This window comes from Trachypithecus francoisi, unplaced genomic scaffold (genome assembly GCF_009764315.1).
Source record: "Trachypithecus francoisi isolate TF-2019V2 unplaced genomic scaffold, Tfra_2.0 Lachesis_group21, whole genome shotgun sequence".
NCBI lineage: Eukaryota > Metazoa > Chordata > Mammalia > Primates > Cercopithecidae > Trachypithecus > Trachypithecus francoisi.
In genome coordinates, this window is record NW_022681467.1 from 27605359 (window position 1) to 27621581 (window position 16223).

The 16223-nt window shown below is 44.1% G+C and overlaps 1 protein-coding gene across 4 annotated transcripts in view; it reads left to right on the forward strand.

Moving 5' to 3' along the window:
- The first annotated feature begins 557 nt into the window (after positions 1 to 557).
- The window catches only part of TM9SF4 (transmembrane 9 superfamily member 4), a 57671-nt gene continuing 42005 nt past the window's right edge, over positions 558 to 16223 (forward strand). The window contains exon 1 of one of the 4 annotated variants that reach the window (XM_033186074.1): positions 558 to 802. In XM_033186074.1, the coding sequence (XP_033041965.1) occupies positions 788 to 802 (15 nt within the window). In that variant the 5' untranslated portion in view covers positions 558 to 787. Of the gene's footprint in view, positions 1087 to 16223 lie in introns of all 4 variants that reach the window. The other 3 variants (XM_033186076.1, XM_033186075.1, XM_033186077.1) reach the window with 3 other exon arrangements.

Genomic DNA, 16223 nt, shown 5'->3' on the forward strand with positions numbered 1-16223 from the left:
GATTGCATGACTTATCTGGAGTTACATACTAAGCTGGTGCATGACGTCCACATTCAGAGATATCTCCCTCCACTGAATACGCTGGTTTTCACTCCTTCACTTAAAAAATAGTGTATTGGGCACCTACCACAAGCCCAAAGGAGTATAATAAACATATACTGATAATTATTTATTGAATACATCCTATGTAATATTGTGTCACTGAATCCTCATCACAAGCCTATGATGAACCCCCTTCCCATTTTACAGATGGGAATGAGGCAGAGCAAGGTTAAAACAAAAACAAACAAAAAACAGGGTCTATCCTCATAGGGATTACAGTCTACTAAAGAGGATATAGGACAGTCAAACAAATAATTGAATATATAATTACAAATTGTTCTTGGAGTCGGACTGCCCTTGGAGCCCGAGTGCCCACCCTCTCCCTCAAATCAAGGTCTCAGGTAGCCCTGGCAATGGGTCTTCCTGCCAGTAGTAAAGATGGCGCTGAGAGCACGAGCGCATTTTCACACACCCCCATTACCCACAATGCAGCGGGGACAGGGGAGGCTCAGTTTCTGCCAGGAGCTAATATGGCTTCCATAGTTACACCGCTCTCTCTCTTCAACTAATCAGTGACCTTACTTTCCCAGACCAGACTGTCGAGCAGGAGCTAAGACTCCTTTCACCCTGTGCTGACCGCTACTACAAGAGCGGTTGAAGCTAGGCGACCACCTTGCGGAGTTAAACTCCGTAACCTGGGAGCACCACTTCCGCTGACGTCATTACGGCGACACGTGGATCCAAGATGGCGACGGCGATGGTGAGTGAAGGAGACTCCGGGAGCGGGAGCTGGAGCGGGGCCCTCCGGGGTATCCCAGGATCTTCCAGCACCCCATGCCTGACCCTGAGCCACCTCCGGGACCCCTGACTCAGGCCTGAGGGCTGCCTCTGACTGGGCTGGTCTCCCCCGAGATCCACCTCCCCGGCCCTGCCCCTGCACTCAGGCTTGTCAAGGCCCCAAGTTTTGGGGGAGGCGCCGTTTCGGAGAGAGACTTCGGCTGCTACCTTCGCCGGTTCCCATTCTACTTTTGGTCTCCGCCCACTGTGAGCCCCATTTTCCAGTTTTCACCTCCCAGTCCTGACCCCTCTGAAGACCCCCGCCCCTGTTATTCTCATCCTTGCTCCTCCCCGTCACGTCCAGACCCTGCTCTCGCCGCCTCCCCACTATCCTAACCAGTCCGCGGATGTGACCTCCCCTCTGACCACCCTCCCAGCCCAAGCGCTGCCTCAGATCCTTTTCAGAGCCCTGTCCTCACTTACACTCATAGCTGTCCCCATCGCGCACTCCTCTTGACTGCCGCTTCCCCAGAGCTTGCCCTCACCTACCCCACCCCCATCTTTCATCCCTAGACGCTTCCCCACGCCTCCTGTCTTCCCTCAGTCAACTCCCTGCCCCTATCCTAGGGACCTTTTACCCTGTTGGTTCTCAAACTTTACTGTGCAAAAGAATCTCGGGGTGTGCAGGAGGAGGCGTGCTCAAAATGCAGTTTCCTGAGCAGCCCCTCTCCCAAAGATTCTAATTCCATAGGGCTAGGTGATGCCCAGGAATCTGCCCTTTTGTAAGCACTCCAGTGATTATGGTGGAGGTGGTCTGTGAACTACGTTTTGAAAAACACTAATAGCACCACCTCACTGCTGTCCTTCCCATTCCCCAACATGGCCACACAGCTCGTTAGGGATGAAGGCTCATTATGATGAAGCTATATATTGGGATGAAGTCTGTGTGGATGAGGGTGGAGGTAAAAGAGCCATACTTGGAAGTTGGGTCAGAGCTTGCGGGCTCCTGATGCAGAACCCTGGAAGTAAATCTTTGAAGGACTGGCCCTTCTTCCAAAAGTTTAGTTCAAATTCTGCTCGTCAAGAGACCAAAACTAAAATTGAAGTCACTTAGTTCAGAATGATTTTCTGGAGCTTCCTGCATACTGCTTCGTCAGCAGATAATTTCATCCTGGGAGTGAATGACAAGGAAGGCTCAGAGAAAAGGACATTTGATTTTAGCAAAGGAAGATTCTGGCTTAAATAATTTGGTGTTGGTTTTCTCCAAACAGGGATATATTATTGACTGGTAGCAGTTTTCCCTCCTTCTCTTAGCTGACTGAGAACTTATCTTTTGTTTAATGAAGGATTCCTTATTTAGAACTTCAGAGGTCATGTAAAAAGATTTCATGACTTTACCTGGTGTGGTTTCAGACTTCAGGCTGAACCACGAATGGAGCAAATCCTCAAAGTAGTATATTGAAACTTGTATATATATATGTATGTATATATATTCTGATGCACATTCAGAACAAAGATGGTGTGAGAACTTAACAGGAAATCACACCCTCTCTTGCTATAAGGAAAACATTGAATAAAGTGAATAAAGTAGTATTTACAACACTGCACTGGGAAATCCCTGCCTTGGTCAGAGATTTTTAAGAGGTTATAAGTTAGCCATACATATATGTGGTACACATCTATTTAGTCAGCAAATATTTGAGTACCGATTCTGTTCCATGAACTAGGGGTGTAGTTGTGAATTAGAGGGTCAAGGTCCCTACACTTGTGGAGCCTTTCTAGTTTGAGGAGACAGGCAGTGAACAAGCAAATACATGAACGAAATAACGTCACCAGTAAATGCCGTGAGGACAGCAAAATGGAGTGATAGTGATTGGGGTGACTGGATGACACAACTACTTTGGATTGAGTGGCCGGAAAGAAGTCTTCTCAGAGGAGGTGACTTGAGTTGAAACATAATTAACAAGAAGGAACCAGCCATTCAAAGAATGTCCCAAGCAAAGGAAATGGGAAGTGTAAGGGGCTGAGATGGGAGGGAGCTTGGTGTTTTTGAGGAACACACAGAAGGCTGGAGGAGCCGAAGCATGGTGAGGGTTAGGGTAGGAGAGAATGATACAAGATGAAACTGGAGGGAAGCAAGAGCAACTGTTTTGAGAAACATGCCTGGAATTGGGATGGACTGCAGTCTACATTTTGTTGACGGTCGATTGCATTTTCAAATAGAGTTTTGTATTAGGCTGCTTCCCCTTCCCATCCCCTTGAGGACAGTACTTGAAGGGAGTTCTCAGTTGGCACAGAGGCTGTGGAAAGGAGTTTGGATTTTAGTCTAAGCACAGTGGAAAGGACGGAGATTTTGCCCAGCACAGTGACTCAACCTGTAATCCCATAATTCTGGGAGACCAAAACGGGGAGATCGCTTGAGCTCAGGAGTTTGAGACCAGCTTGGACAACATGGCAAAACCCCATCTCTACAAAAAAAAAATACAAAAGGAAAAAATTAGCTGGGCTTGGTGGTGTGCACCTGTAGTACTAGCTACTTTGGGGGCTGAGGTGGGAGGATCACTTGAACCTGGGAGGTCAGTACCAAGGATGCAGTGAGCCCTGATCACAGCACTGCACTCCAGCTTTGGCAACAGAGCGAGACCGTGTCTTAAGAAACGACAACAGGCCGGGCGCGGTGGCTCACGCCTGGAATCTCAGCACTTTGGGAGGCTGAGGCAGGTGAATCACTTGAGGCCAGGAGTTCGACACCAGCCTGGCCAACATGGCGAAACCCTGTCTACTAAAAATACAAAAATGAGCCGGGTGTGGTGGCACGCACCTGTAATCCCAGCTACTCGGGAGGCTGAGGCACGAGAATCGCCTGAACTCAGGAGGTGGAGGCTACAGTGAGCCAAGATCGTGTCACTGCACTCCAGCCTGGGCGACAAGAGTGAGACCCTGTCTCACAAAAACAAAACAAAAAACACCACCACCAACAAAACCCTGAAAGTACGGTGATTTAGCGTTTGTTGTGCCACCCAGGGGTACTGTCCTGAAAACAGTAACTGATTTAAAGAAACTGAATGTGTAATGTATGCAGTGACCCGCAGAGGCCAGTTTAAAGGGTGCATATGGAGAAACTTCATATCTGGGGCAATAGTGAAAAGGTGTGGAAGCAAATTTATTACGGGGGTATGTGAATAAGGGGCAAGGTGGAGTCACAGGGTTGAGTCTGATCTGCAGCACTTCATTACACAGAAGTCAGAATAGTCCCCACTCCCTCATACACACCCTCATTTCATAACTGTTGGTGGGGGGTGAGGGGTGCGGTAGATCTGCTTGGGAGTGTATGGGTCTCTGAGGTGAGTCATACAGCCAAAGAGGAACTGAACTAGTGGATTCAGTGGCTGTGGGAACAGCAGGGTTTTTGGTTTGTCCTTTGTTTTGAAAGTTAGGGTTGTGGGTGCAAGTGCAGTGGCATGTGAGCCTTTCCCTTTCTCTCCTTGGTGAATGGCTCTTCTTCCCCAAGCGTTGGGCTGCCATCTCCCAGAACGATGTTAGTATAGAGGGTGTTTCCTGAACCTGCAGGGCAAGACTTCTCCCTCCATAAAAGATAGCTGGTATAAACTGAAGTTCTCTTTGATTTTTCCTGTCTTCTTCCATCCTTAGATTTAGACTACTCTGTGAAGTTACAGGATACAGTGTTGATCTAGCTAGGTCTGAATTGAGAGGTGGGCTCATGTCTCACTCTTTATGGAAAACGGTTCTTGGGAATATTATTTCACTGGAACTTGGGAAATGTCCATTGAGGACATTTCTAGATGTCTCAGGAGTCTAGAAAATTCAGCTTGGGAGAATAAAACTCTGTACTTCTCTCACATCATTGTTCATACTGTTTTGGTTTTTATTATAATCTTTTTTATGGATATAATTCATATGCCATAAAATTCACCCCTTTAAAGTATATAATTTAGTGGGTTTTAGTGTTTTCATAGGTTGTGCATACACTAAATGTGATGGTTATCATCATTGTGTAATTCAGAACATTTCATCACCCCCAAAAGAGAGTCTCCCTACTCTTCCCTCCCCACAGCCCTAGGCAACTACTAATTTACCTTCTATCCCTATGGATTTGCCTATTATGGACGTTTCATACAAAGATAATTATATAATATGTGATCTTTTGTGTCTGGCTTCTTAGCATAATATTTTCAAAGTTTGTTCATGTTGTATCATGTATCAGTAGTGCTGCATCCCTTTTTATGGCTGAATCTTCCCTTGTATGGATGTACCACAGCTTGTTTATCATTCATCAGTTGATGGACATTGGGATTGTTTTCACTCTTTGGCCGTTAGGTATAATGCTGCTGTGAACATTCAGGTGTAAGTTCTTGTGTGAACATAACGTTCAGTTTCCTTGGGCGTATAGGGGTGTAATTGCTGCATCAGTTCACACTGTTTTGCGGTTACTTGGGTTTGATCCAGTCCAGAAACAGAGGAATGGAATAAATGACATCAAGATTCCTTTGTGCTAATGGAGCCAATGCCAGGAGTCCCTCCAGCCCCAGTCAAAGGCCCAGAAACTGGTTTTGTTTGTTTTTTATTATTATTTGAGACAGGATCTCACTCTGTCATCCAGGCTGGAGTGCAGTGGCACGATCATAGTTCACTGCAGTCTCCGCCTCCTGGGCTCAGGCAATCATCCTGCCTTAGCCTCCTGAGTAGCTGGGACTACAGGCACGCACCACATCCAGCTAATTTTTTAATTTTATTTTTCCTAGAGATGGGGTCTTGCTATGTTGCCCAGGCTAGCCTTGCACTCTCCTGGCCTCAAGCAATCCTCCCGTCTTGACCTCCCAAAGTGCTGGGATTACAGGCGTGAGTCACTCTGCCAGGCTAAAGCTGTTTTTAATGGTGGAATGTGGTGCTAATCAGGTTGGATGATAGAGTCCTGGAACAGAAGGCCAGGAGCCTGAGCTGTGCCATCAGTCTTGTGTGCAGGAAGTGGCTGTCTCCTGTGGACCCCGTGTATAGGAGGACATGAGCTGATTGAAGAAGGAACACTGGAGCAGGAGCCAGCAGCCTGGGCTTGGTCCCAGTGCTGCCATTGATGCATTGTGTGGCCTGGGGCAAATGACTTTAGCTTTGTTAGTCTGTTTTCCACATATGATATGTGTGAAATTAAGGTTTGGACTTGATGATTTCCAGATTCCAAGTTGAAAATTTTGTAGTTTGGAATACTTGCATTTAAGGTGAGTTTTGCTAATATGCCTATAAAATCAGACTGATATTGTTTTTTCCATGATGATGGTCCCTGTGATCTTTCCAAGCTGTTGTGTTCGTTGTGCTGTCTGTCTTATCACCCAGGTTTCCCCACCTGGCTCATGTTCTGCAGGAGCTACTGTGTCCTTGGAACCGAGGTGCTGACATCGGAGCTTCGTTAAATGTGTTTCTCCGAGGGGTCCCTTTAAAGTAATGCCCTTAACCCCCCTCAGGAAGTACAGAGGAGGTTGGGATCACATTAAGTTGCCTCTTGGTTTCTGTTTTACAACTTGGACAAACGTCTCTCTTTGATCTTGGCATTAAAGAAGCAGGTCACAGAATGTTGGAGAAGGTTGAGTTTTGATCTCTGGGCACTGGCAAGAAGGTGGGAAGAACCCAGGATGAGGAAAGCCATCTGGCCACAGATGAATAATAGGAGCCGTCTACCACCTCCAAGCCTGCTTTGATCCCTGAACCGTTTGCTGACACTAGAGTTTCCCAAATGGGGCATGAATGGGGACACCCAGGACTTCTCAGTTCCATCTCATTCCTTTTCATTGCTTCCTTCTCTCCCTTCCTAAACATGGTTTCTCACCTATGCCTGATGCATTAAACCGACAGACCTCCCGGGGTTTGAAATCCTGGTCTTGTGCTTGGTCCGAGAATATGGGCTAGCCTCCCAGCTCTGACACTGTGATTACTTTTGTGACTTTGGACTGGTTGGTTATATGATTTTGGGAAAACTGTTTGCCCTTTTAAGCCTCAATTACCTTATATTAAAAAATTTTTGTTGTGGTAATAACAAAATCTACCACTTTAAGCTTTTTTTTTTTTTTTTTTGAGACAGAGTCTCACTCTGTTGCCCAGGCTGGAGTGCAATGGCGCGATCTCAGCTCACTGCAACCTCCGTCTCCTAGGTTTGAGCAATTCTCTTGCCTCAGCCTCCCAAGTAGCTGGGATTACAGGCATGTGCCACCACACCTGGCTAATTTTTGTATTTTTTGTAGAGAGAGGGTTTCACCATGTTGGCCAGGCTGGTCTCGAACTCCTGACCTTGGGTGATCCACCTGCCTCAGCCTCCCAAAGTGCTGGGATGACAGGCATGAGCCACCATGACTGGCCCACTTTAAGCATTTTTAAGTGTGCAGTTCAGTGGCATTAAGTACATTCACACGTATACAGCTGTTAGCACCATCCGTCTCCAGAACTTTTTAATCTTCTTATTTTTGAAACAAGGATGATATTCTCAAGGGGTTGTTGTGATGATTAAATGAACTATGAGATGAAAGTGCTAGCACAAAGAGGATGCTCTGTAACTTTACTCCAAGGTTTGAAGTCTTCCTGAGGTGAGCTATCTAAGCCTGCTGCTTGGGCTAGCTGAGAGTTCTTTTATAAATACCCGAGGTGGAGACAGGAGAGCAGTACGTTTCTGCACTTTCTGGCATCAAGGTTGAAGTCTGGTTGCCTGTTGCTTTGTAAGGGTGGTTGTTAGTTTCACCTGGACTTCCGCAGCCTGCTGTAAGTTTTTCCTACCCCCAAATTACAGCTTTGAGTCTTTCATGTGTCTCTGTTCAACAGCTACTCTGTTTCTGTGGGCTCTGAAATAAAGGCTACATTTTCAGTTTCCTGTGGCTAATTTGTTTTTTGTTTGTTTGTTTGTTTTCTTGCTCTGTGAGTTCTTTAGTTCCCTGGGCCTGCTTAGTAAGTAGTCTCTAGCTGTCATTAGCCTTCATTCACATGCGGTTGGATTCTTGGTACGCTTTAACTGACTGGGTAATAGACTTCAGTTAACTATTGGCAAACTGTGCCCAAAGCCTTTTTCTTTCTTTTTTTTTTTCTCTTTTTCCTTTTTCTGTCTTTTTTTTTTTTTTTTTTTTATTGCTTAATCTGAGGGAGCAGTTACTGACATAGTCTCAAAATGGTGACTGTCGCCAGGCACAGTGGCTCACACCTGTAATCCCAGCACTTTGGGAAATGCCGAGGGCGGGGTGGGTCACTTGAGGTCAGGAGCTCAAGACCAGCCTGGCCAACATGGCGAAACCCCATCTCTACAGAAATACAAAAAATTTGCTGGGTCTGGTGGCAGGCACCTGTCATCCCAGCTACTCAGGATGCTGAGGTAGGAGAATCACTTGAACCCAGGAGGTAGAAGTTGCAGTGAGCCAAGATCGTACCACTGCACTCCAGCCTGGGCAACAGAGTTAGACTCTGTCTCAAAAAAGAAAAAAAGTGACTGTCTTTTAGAAAGTAAAAGAATCTAGTCTATTTTTAAGGAAAATGCTGCTTTTGCGGTAGGAAAGGCATGGAACCAGAAAGGCTGTTCAGATTGACCAGATGTATTGCTGCTAGTTGATGCTATTTATGGGAAAGGAGATTGCAAGGCAGAGGGCTCCAGAAAAGGTTAACTTCTGGTTACAGAGAAATGCGAGTGAATGAAATAATTTTTAGTTCTCAGGGAAACTTCCTGTTTTCTTTGGAAAATGTTAGTTGTTCACACTTTTCAAACTGGGTGGGGTGAATTTGGAGTAGTTTGGGGTACTTTTGAGTCCTAGCAGCCCTTCATTAGACAGCTGTTTGGGGGAGATATTTCTGAGTGCCCAACCCACCCCACCCCCAAGAATAAAACAGATGGGGAGGGAAAGACCTTGATTCTTGGTTCTCTTGAGCTTTATAAGATTCCAGGTCACCTGTATCTTTGCCAGTGATGGCGTGTTAGATTACAGCACAAAAGGCTTCTAGATTGCCATCACCTTATTGCTTGATATGCTGCCTGTGCGGTCTCATGACTTGCAAACCAAGTAGCAAAAGCAAAATGACGTTGAATGGGCTGGTTCACATCTCTTAGGACTCCTCACATGGCTCTGAACACGCAGAAGATGATTTACTAAATATTTAATTGACTTTTCAGACTGAACCTCACATGGGAGTTAATGAGGTGATCAATTAAAAATTAAGGCCGGGCACGTTGGCTCAAGCCTGTAATCCCAGCACTTTGGGAGGCCGAGACCAGCGTATCACGAGGTCAGGAGATCGAGACCATCCTGGCTAACACGGTGAAACCCCATCTCTACTAAAAAATACAAAAAACTAGCCGGGTGAGGTGGCGGGCGTCTGTAGTCCCAGCTGCTCGGGAGACTGAGGCAGGAGAATGGCGTAAACCCGGGAGGCGGAGCTTACAGTGAGCTGAGATCCGGCCACTGCACTCCAGCCTGGGCGACAGAGTGACACTCCGTCTCAAAAAAAAAAAAAGAAGATTTAAAGGAATTTCATAAGAAGCAGGTACTTTGCTACTTCCTTAGAGAAAAGAACAGCAGACCAAACATTCTCTTATCAGGCTATCGGGAGTATAGAAGGTGATGAAGTCATAGAATCACAAAAAGTTGGAACAGTATCCAGGGGTTTTTACCAGAGACCCATGAACTTCTAGTCCCTGATTCTCTGTGTATTGGAGTATTTTTTCCGAGAGCAGTATCTGTAGCTTTGTAAGTTTCTCAGAGGGATTTGTGACACCCTCCCCAAGATTAAAAATTGCTAATCTGTCTGCTTACCCACAAACCTGGTGCCAGAACCCCCTCTGCAGCCCACTTTCTGCACATCTTCTGTGGAACTCTTCCAGGTATTTTCAGAGGCAACCCATTTCCTTCGCTTCTTAAAATATAAATGAGTATTTGTCTTTATTTTTAATTTTTTAATTTTTTTAGAGACAGGGTCTCACCCTGTCACCCAAGTTGGAATGCAGTGGTGGAATCATAGCTCACTCTAACTGCAGCCATCAGACTCCTGGGCTCAGGTAATCCTCCGACATAATTATAGACGTTAGCTACTATGCCCAGCCTAAATGTATTTATTTCATTTTATTTATTTTATTTTTTTGAGACAAGGTCACACTCTTGCTCAAGCTGGAAAGCAGTGGTGTGATTTTTCCTCACTGCAACCTCCACCTCCCAGGCTCAAGTGATCTCCCACCTCCACCTCCGGAGTAGCTGTGACTACAGGCAAGCACCACCATTCCTCATTAACTTTTTGTATTCTTTGTAGAGATGAGGTTTTGCTCAGGCTGGTCTCAAACTCCTGGGCTGAAGCGATCCACCTGCCTCGGCCTCACAAAGTGCTGGGATTACAGTCGTGAGCTACTGTGCCCATAAATGTATTTATTTTGAGTCAGAGTGATCCATGTACATGGAAAAATGTATTAAAAAGCTATAAAAGCTTTGGGAGGCCGAGACGGGCGGATCACGAGGTCAGGAGATCGACACCATCCTGGCTAACACGGTGAAACCCCGTCTCTACTAAAAAAATACAAAAATCTAGCCGGGCGAGGTGGCGGGCGCCTGTAGTCCCAGCTACTCCGGAGGCTGAGGCAGGAGAATGGCATAAACCTGGGAGGCGGAGCTTGCAGTGAGCTGAGATCCGGCCACTGCACTCCAGCCCGGGCCACAGAGCGAGACTCCGTCTCAAAAAAAAAAAAAAGCTATAAAAGTACCAAAACATTATGTTGTGTGCCTACCATAAATATACTCAATTTTTATTTGTCAATCTTTAAAAAGCTACAAAATAGATCAGGTGCAGTGGCTCACACCTGTAATCACAGCACTTTGGGAGACTGTGTTGCTCATAAAGGAATACCCGAGGCTGAGTAATTTATAAAGAAAAGAGGTTTATTTGGCCAGGTGTGGTGGCTCATGATTGTAATCTCAGCACTTTTGGAAGCTGAGGCAGGTGGATCGCTTGAGCCCAGGAGTTCAAGACCATCCTGGGCAACATGGTGATACCCAGTCTCTATTAAAAATACAAAAATTAGGGCTGGGCGCGGTGGCTCATGCCTATAATCCCAGAACTTTGGGAGGCCCAGGCAGGCAGATTCTCGTGGGTGTGTGGTGGTACCTCACTGTGATTTTGGTTTGCATTTCCCTATTGACAAATGATATTACATATCTTTTATGCTTATTAGTCATTCATATATCTTCTTTGGTGAATTTCTGTACAAATCTCTTGTCCATTTTTAAATTGGATTGTCATTTTCTTATTAAGTTTTAAGTCTTCTTTGTATATTCTGGATATAAGTTCCTTATCAGATACGTGATTTGCAGAGAATTTTCCCCTAGTCTCTGGCCCATCTTTCCATTTTCTTAGTGGTATCTTTGGAAGTGTAAAAGTTTTTAATTTTTTATGAAATTTAATTTAATTTTTTTTAATGGATTCTGGTTTTGGTGTTGTATCTAAGACATCTTTGCCTAATCTAAGATCACAATGATATCTTATTTTTCCATCTAGAGGCTTTTTAGTTGTAGCTTTTTTGTTTAGTTCTGTGATCCATTTTAACTTAATTTTTGTGTGTATGTTCTGAGGTTCCATGTGCATATGGCTACCCAGTGGTCCAAGCACTATGTTTTGAAAAGACTTATTGTTTCTCTATTGAATTTGCCTTGTCAGCTTTGTTGAAAATCAGTTTACTATAAATGTAAAGATTTATTTCTAGACTTCTATGTTCCACTGATCTTTATGCATATTCTTGCCACACTGTCTTGATATTGTAACTTTATAATATGTTTAGAAATTATGTAGTATAAGTCCTCCAATTATGTTTTTAAGGTTGTTTTAGATGTTCTGGATCCTTTGTATTTCCATATAAATGTTAGAATCAGCTTGTCAGTTTCTACAGAAAAACCTGCTGGAATTTTGATAAGGATTGCAGTGAATCTGTAGATAAATTTGGGGAGAACTGACATGCTGCCAATATTGAGTCTTCTAGTCCGTGAACATGGAATATCTCCCCAATTATCTTAGTTCATTTCTCAGCAATTTCAGAATTTTCAATATACAAGTCCTTTTAAAAATATATATTTCTAAATATTTTATTCTTTTTATACTAAGTGGAGCTTTTTTTTTTTTTTTTAAGTTTTAGTTTTGGATTGTTGTTGGCTAGTATGTGGAAATACAATTAATTTTTCTATATTGATCTTGTAGTCTGATCTTGCTCAACTTGTTTATTAGTTCTGGTAGTTGTTTTGTGTATTCCTTAGGATTTTCTAGATACACAATCATGTGATCCGTAACTAAAAGCACTTTTTGCTTATTTCTTTTAATTTTTTCCCGTATGCTTCTTCAGGGATGCCCTTAATTATTAATGTATTTGCTTTAGTGCAGTGGCTTATAGTATAGTGTTGAATGGAAATGACAAGAGTCAGCATCCTTGCCTTGTTCCTGATCTTAGGGGAAATAATTCAGTTTTTCACTACTGAGTGTGATGTTGGCTGTGGATTTTTCATAGCTACCCTTTATCTGATTGAGGAAGTTCCCTTCTAGTCCTAATTTGTTGAGAGTTTTAATGATGAATATGTTGGATTTTGTCAGCGGCTTTTTCTGCATCCATTATGATGATCATATGGTTTTTGTCCTTTATTCTGTTTATCTGGTATATTAATTGATTTTCAAATATTAAGCCAACTTAGGATAAACACCACTTGGTCGTGGTGTATAAACGTAGATTCAATTTTCTAATATTTTGTTAAGAATTTTTTCAGGCCCGGTGCAGCGGCTCACACCTGTAATCCCAGCACTTTGGGAGGCCGAGGTGGATGGATCACGAGGTCAGGAGATCGAAACCATCCTGGCTAACACGATGAAACCCCGTCTCTACTAAAAATACAAAAAAAATTAGCCGAGCGTGGTGGCGGGCGCCTGTAGTCCAAACTACTCAGGAGGCTGAGGCAGGAGAATGGCGTGAACCCGGGAGGTGGAGGTTGCAGTGAGCCAAGATTGTGCCACTGCACTTCAGCCTGGGTGACAGAGCGAGACTCTGTCTCAAAAAAAAAAAAAAAAAAAAGGCCAGGCGCAGTGGCTCATGCCTGTAATCCCAGAACTTTGGGAGGCCGAGACGGGCGGATCACGAGGTCAGGAGATCGACACCATCCTGGCTAACACAGTGAAACCCCGTCTCTACTAAAAAATACAAAAAACTAGCCGGGCGAGGTGGTGGGCGCCTGTAGTCCCAGCTACTAGGGAGGCTGAGGCAGAAGAATGGCGTAAACCCGGGAGGCGGAGCTTGCAGTGAGCTGAGATCGGCCACTGCACTCCAGCCTGGGCAACAGAGCAAGACTCCGTCTCAAAAAAAAAAAGAATTTTTTCATCTGTTCATCGTCATCATGAACACACAGGATAGTTGTCTGTAGTTTCCTTTTCCTTTTCTTGTGATGTCTTCACCTGGCCTTAGTACATGGTTTTTTAAAAATTTATTTGGACAAGTGAAAAAAGGCTATACATAAACTACATAAACCTGCTGTGCCTCTTTTTTTTTTTTTCCTGCACAATAGCTTATGTTGGCAGTCCTTCAGTAACAGTTCTACCTTCTATTTAAGTATGTATCGCTAAATTACCCTCCCTAAAGACTGTACCAGTTTACCTACATCTAGGCTAATCATACTTTTTAAAGCTTTATAACTCTGTTAAGCAAAAAAATGAGATGTCATTATTTTGACCTACAGCTTTTAAATTATGAATGATGCTGAGCATCTTTTTGTGTTTGGCCATTTTGAGCTTTTTTTTTAACTGCCCATTCATATTTCTTTTGGATTATTTGTCCTTTATCGGTTTTTGAGTGTCCTTGTATATTGAAGAAAGTAGTTCTTGATCAAGTATGTTAAATGTTTTTACCTAAGCTGTCTTTTTCTTTCTCTTTGGTGTATTTTTTTTTCATTTTCTTTCTTTATGCATTTATGTATCCTTTTTCTTTATACCTTCTGGATTTTACTTTATTCTTTGGAAACTTTCCACGAAGATTATTTAAAAGCATATCCATATTTTCTTCTAGTACTTCTATTTAATTATACTTGTAAGTTTTTATGTTCTTTCCACCAGTATCAAACACTTTGGATAGCTCTCTAGCTCACGCATTCTCTCATATATACATTTTTTTTTTTTTTTAAGAGATAGGGTCTCCCTCTGTCATCTACGCTAGAGTGCAGTGGCACCATCATAGCTCACTGCATCCTCAAACTCCTGAACTCAAGCAATCCTCCTGCCTCAGCCTCCCAAGTAGCTAGGTCTGCAAGCCCACTTCACCATACCCAACTAATTTTTAAATAATTTTATAGAGACAGGGTCTCATTACTTTGTCCAGGCTGTTCTCAAACTCCCGTCTGTCCTCAAGTGATTCTCCTGCCAAAGTGCTGGGATTGCTGGTGTGAGCCACCATGACTGGCCTGGGTAGCTCTACATTTTAACGTTTAGTAAAACTAGTCTGCCTTTTCGAAGAAACTATTCCTCTTTTCAAAATCACCCCAAAGTAAAGGACAGATACCAAATTCATTGCAATGGTTTGTTAAAAGAAAGGCATTGAATTGGGGGAGAGACAAGGGAGACAAACAATCAGAGGAAAAGAATTGGAGAGGGATGGTCAAAGGAGAAGAATAAGCAGTTCATCTGTGGCAATACAGTTCTTCTTGAACACCTCTAATCGTAACTTCAAACTGTCCCTAAGCATGGCTCCCAGCCTGGTGACAGACCTCTGTTCACTTGGCTGTGCTAGTTTTGGGGGGAGCTGGACTTATGTCACTTTGCAGATAACTTGCTGTGTGACCAGGGCCTGTTTCTTTCCCTCTCTGACCTCCTGGATTATATGACCTCTGAAGTTTTTTTAAAAACTCTTTTTTTTTTTTTTTTTTTTTTTTTTTGAGATGAAGTCTCACTCCGTCGCCCAGACTGGAGTGCAGTGGCACGATCTCAGCTCACTGCAACCTCCACCTCCCAGGTTCAAGCAATTCTCCTGCCTCAGCCTCCCAAGTAGTTGGGATTACAGGCGTGTGCCACCATGCCTGGCTAATTTTTGTGTATTTAGTAGAGACGGGCTTTCACCATCTTGGTCAGGCTGGTCTCAAACTCCTGACCTCAGGTGATCCACCCTCCTTGGCCTCTCAAAATACTGGGATTACAGGTGTGAGCCACCACACCCAGCCCTAAAAACTGTCTTTTTAACCCCATCAAACCCAACTTGGAATGGAACTTTGCCTTGTTTTGTTTTACTTTTAGGTTACTTTGGTTGATACAGTGTTGAATATTCTCAAGGGAATTGTTAACTTCTTGCGCTTCAAGGGAGGTCGTGAGACCTCTGATTCACCCTGTTCATCAGGGCAGAGACCTCCTCTGCCACCTCCTCCCGTGGTCACTCAGCTCAAGGTGACGGTCGCATAGCTCTCCTGTTAGAAGAGCCTTAGAGTGGGCCCGCTGCGCCTCCTTGCAGTGTCCTCCTTGGTTCTGCTTTCTTGTACAACCCAAAACAAGGCCACCCTGCCTTTATGAAGCACCTACTATGTGCCAAGTGCGCTATGAACTTTATTTAATCTTTACCACTATCACCCTGCCATGAGGTTAGTAGTATTTTTCTCATTTACAGGTAAGAACCCAAGACTCAAAAGAGTTATAAAAATTTACCCAAAGTCACACAGCTAGAAAGTGGTAGGTTTGGGATTTGAATTCATGTTTGTATGGTCCTCAAAGCCTGTGCTCTTTCCAGTACACCAGTGGTTTTCAAAGCGTAATTTCAAGAGCAGCAGCATCTTCTGGGAACTTGCTAGAAGTGCACATTCTCAGGCCCTGCCCCAGACCCAGGTGTTTTAGTAAGCCCTCCTGGTAATTTCCATACATGCTCAAGTTTCACCACTGCATGCCATGTCATTCCACTTCTGTACCTGGCTGCTGCTTCTCTTCACATTTGACCGAGAATTTATAAGTGATTTCTCTTTTTTCTTTTCTTTTCCTTTTGTTTTTTTTTTTTGAGACACAGTCTTGCTCTGTCACCCAGGCTGGAGTGCAGTGGTGTGATCATGGCTCACTGACTCAGGTGATCCTTTCCACCTCAGCCTCCCCAGTAGCTGGGGCCACAGGCACATGCCACCACGTCCAGCTAACTTTTTGTATTTTGGGTAGAGATGGGGTTTCAGCATGTTGCCAAAGCGAGTCTCAAACTCCTGGGCTCAAGCAATCCACCCACCTCTGCCTCCCAGAGTGCTGGGATTATAGGCATGAGCCACCGCACCGGGCTAGATTATTTCATTTATCCTTATTAAATGTCAAATCTAGGACTGGATATTACTACGTCTCCAAAGCAGAAATGTGCTCCACACAGCCCCCCTTTCACACACACACACACAAGCCAGAGTAAC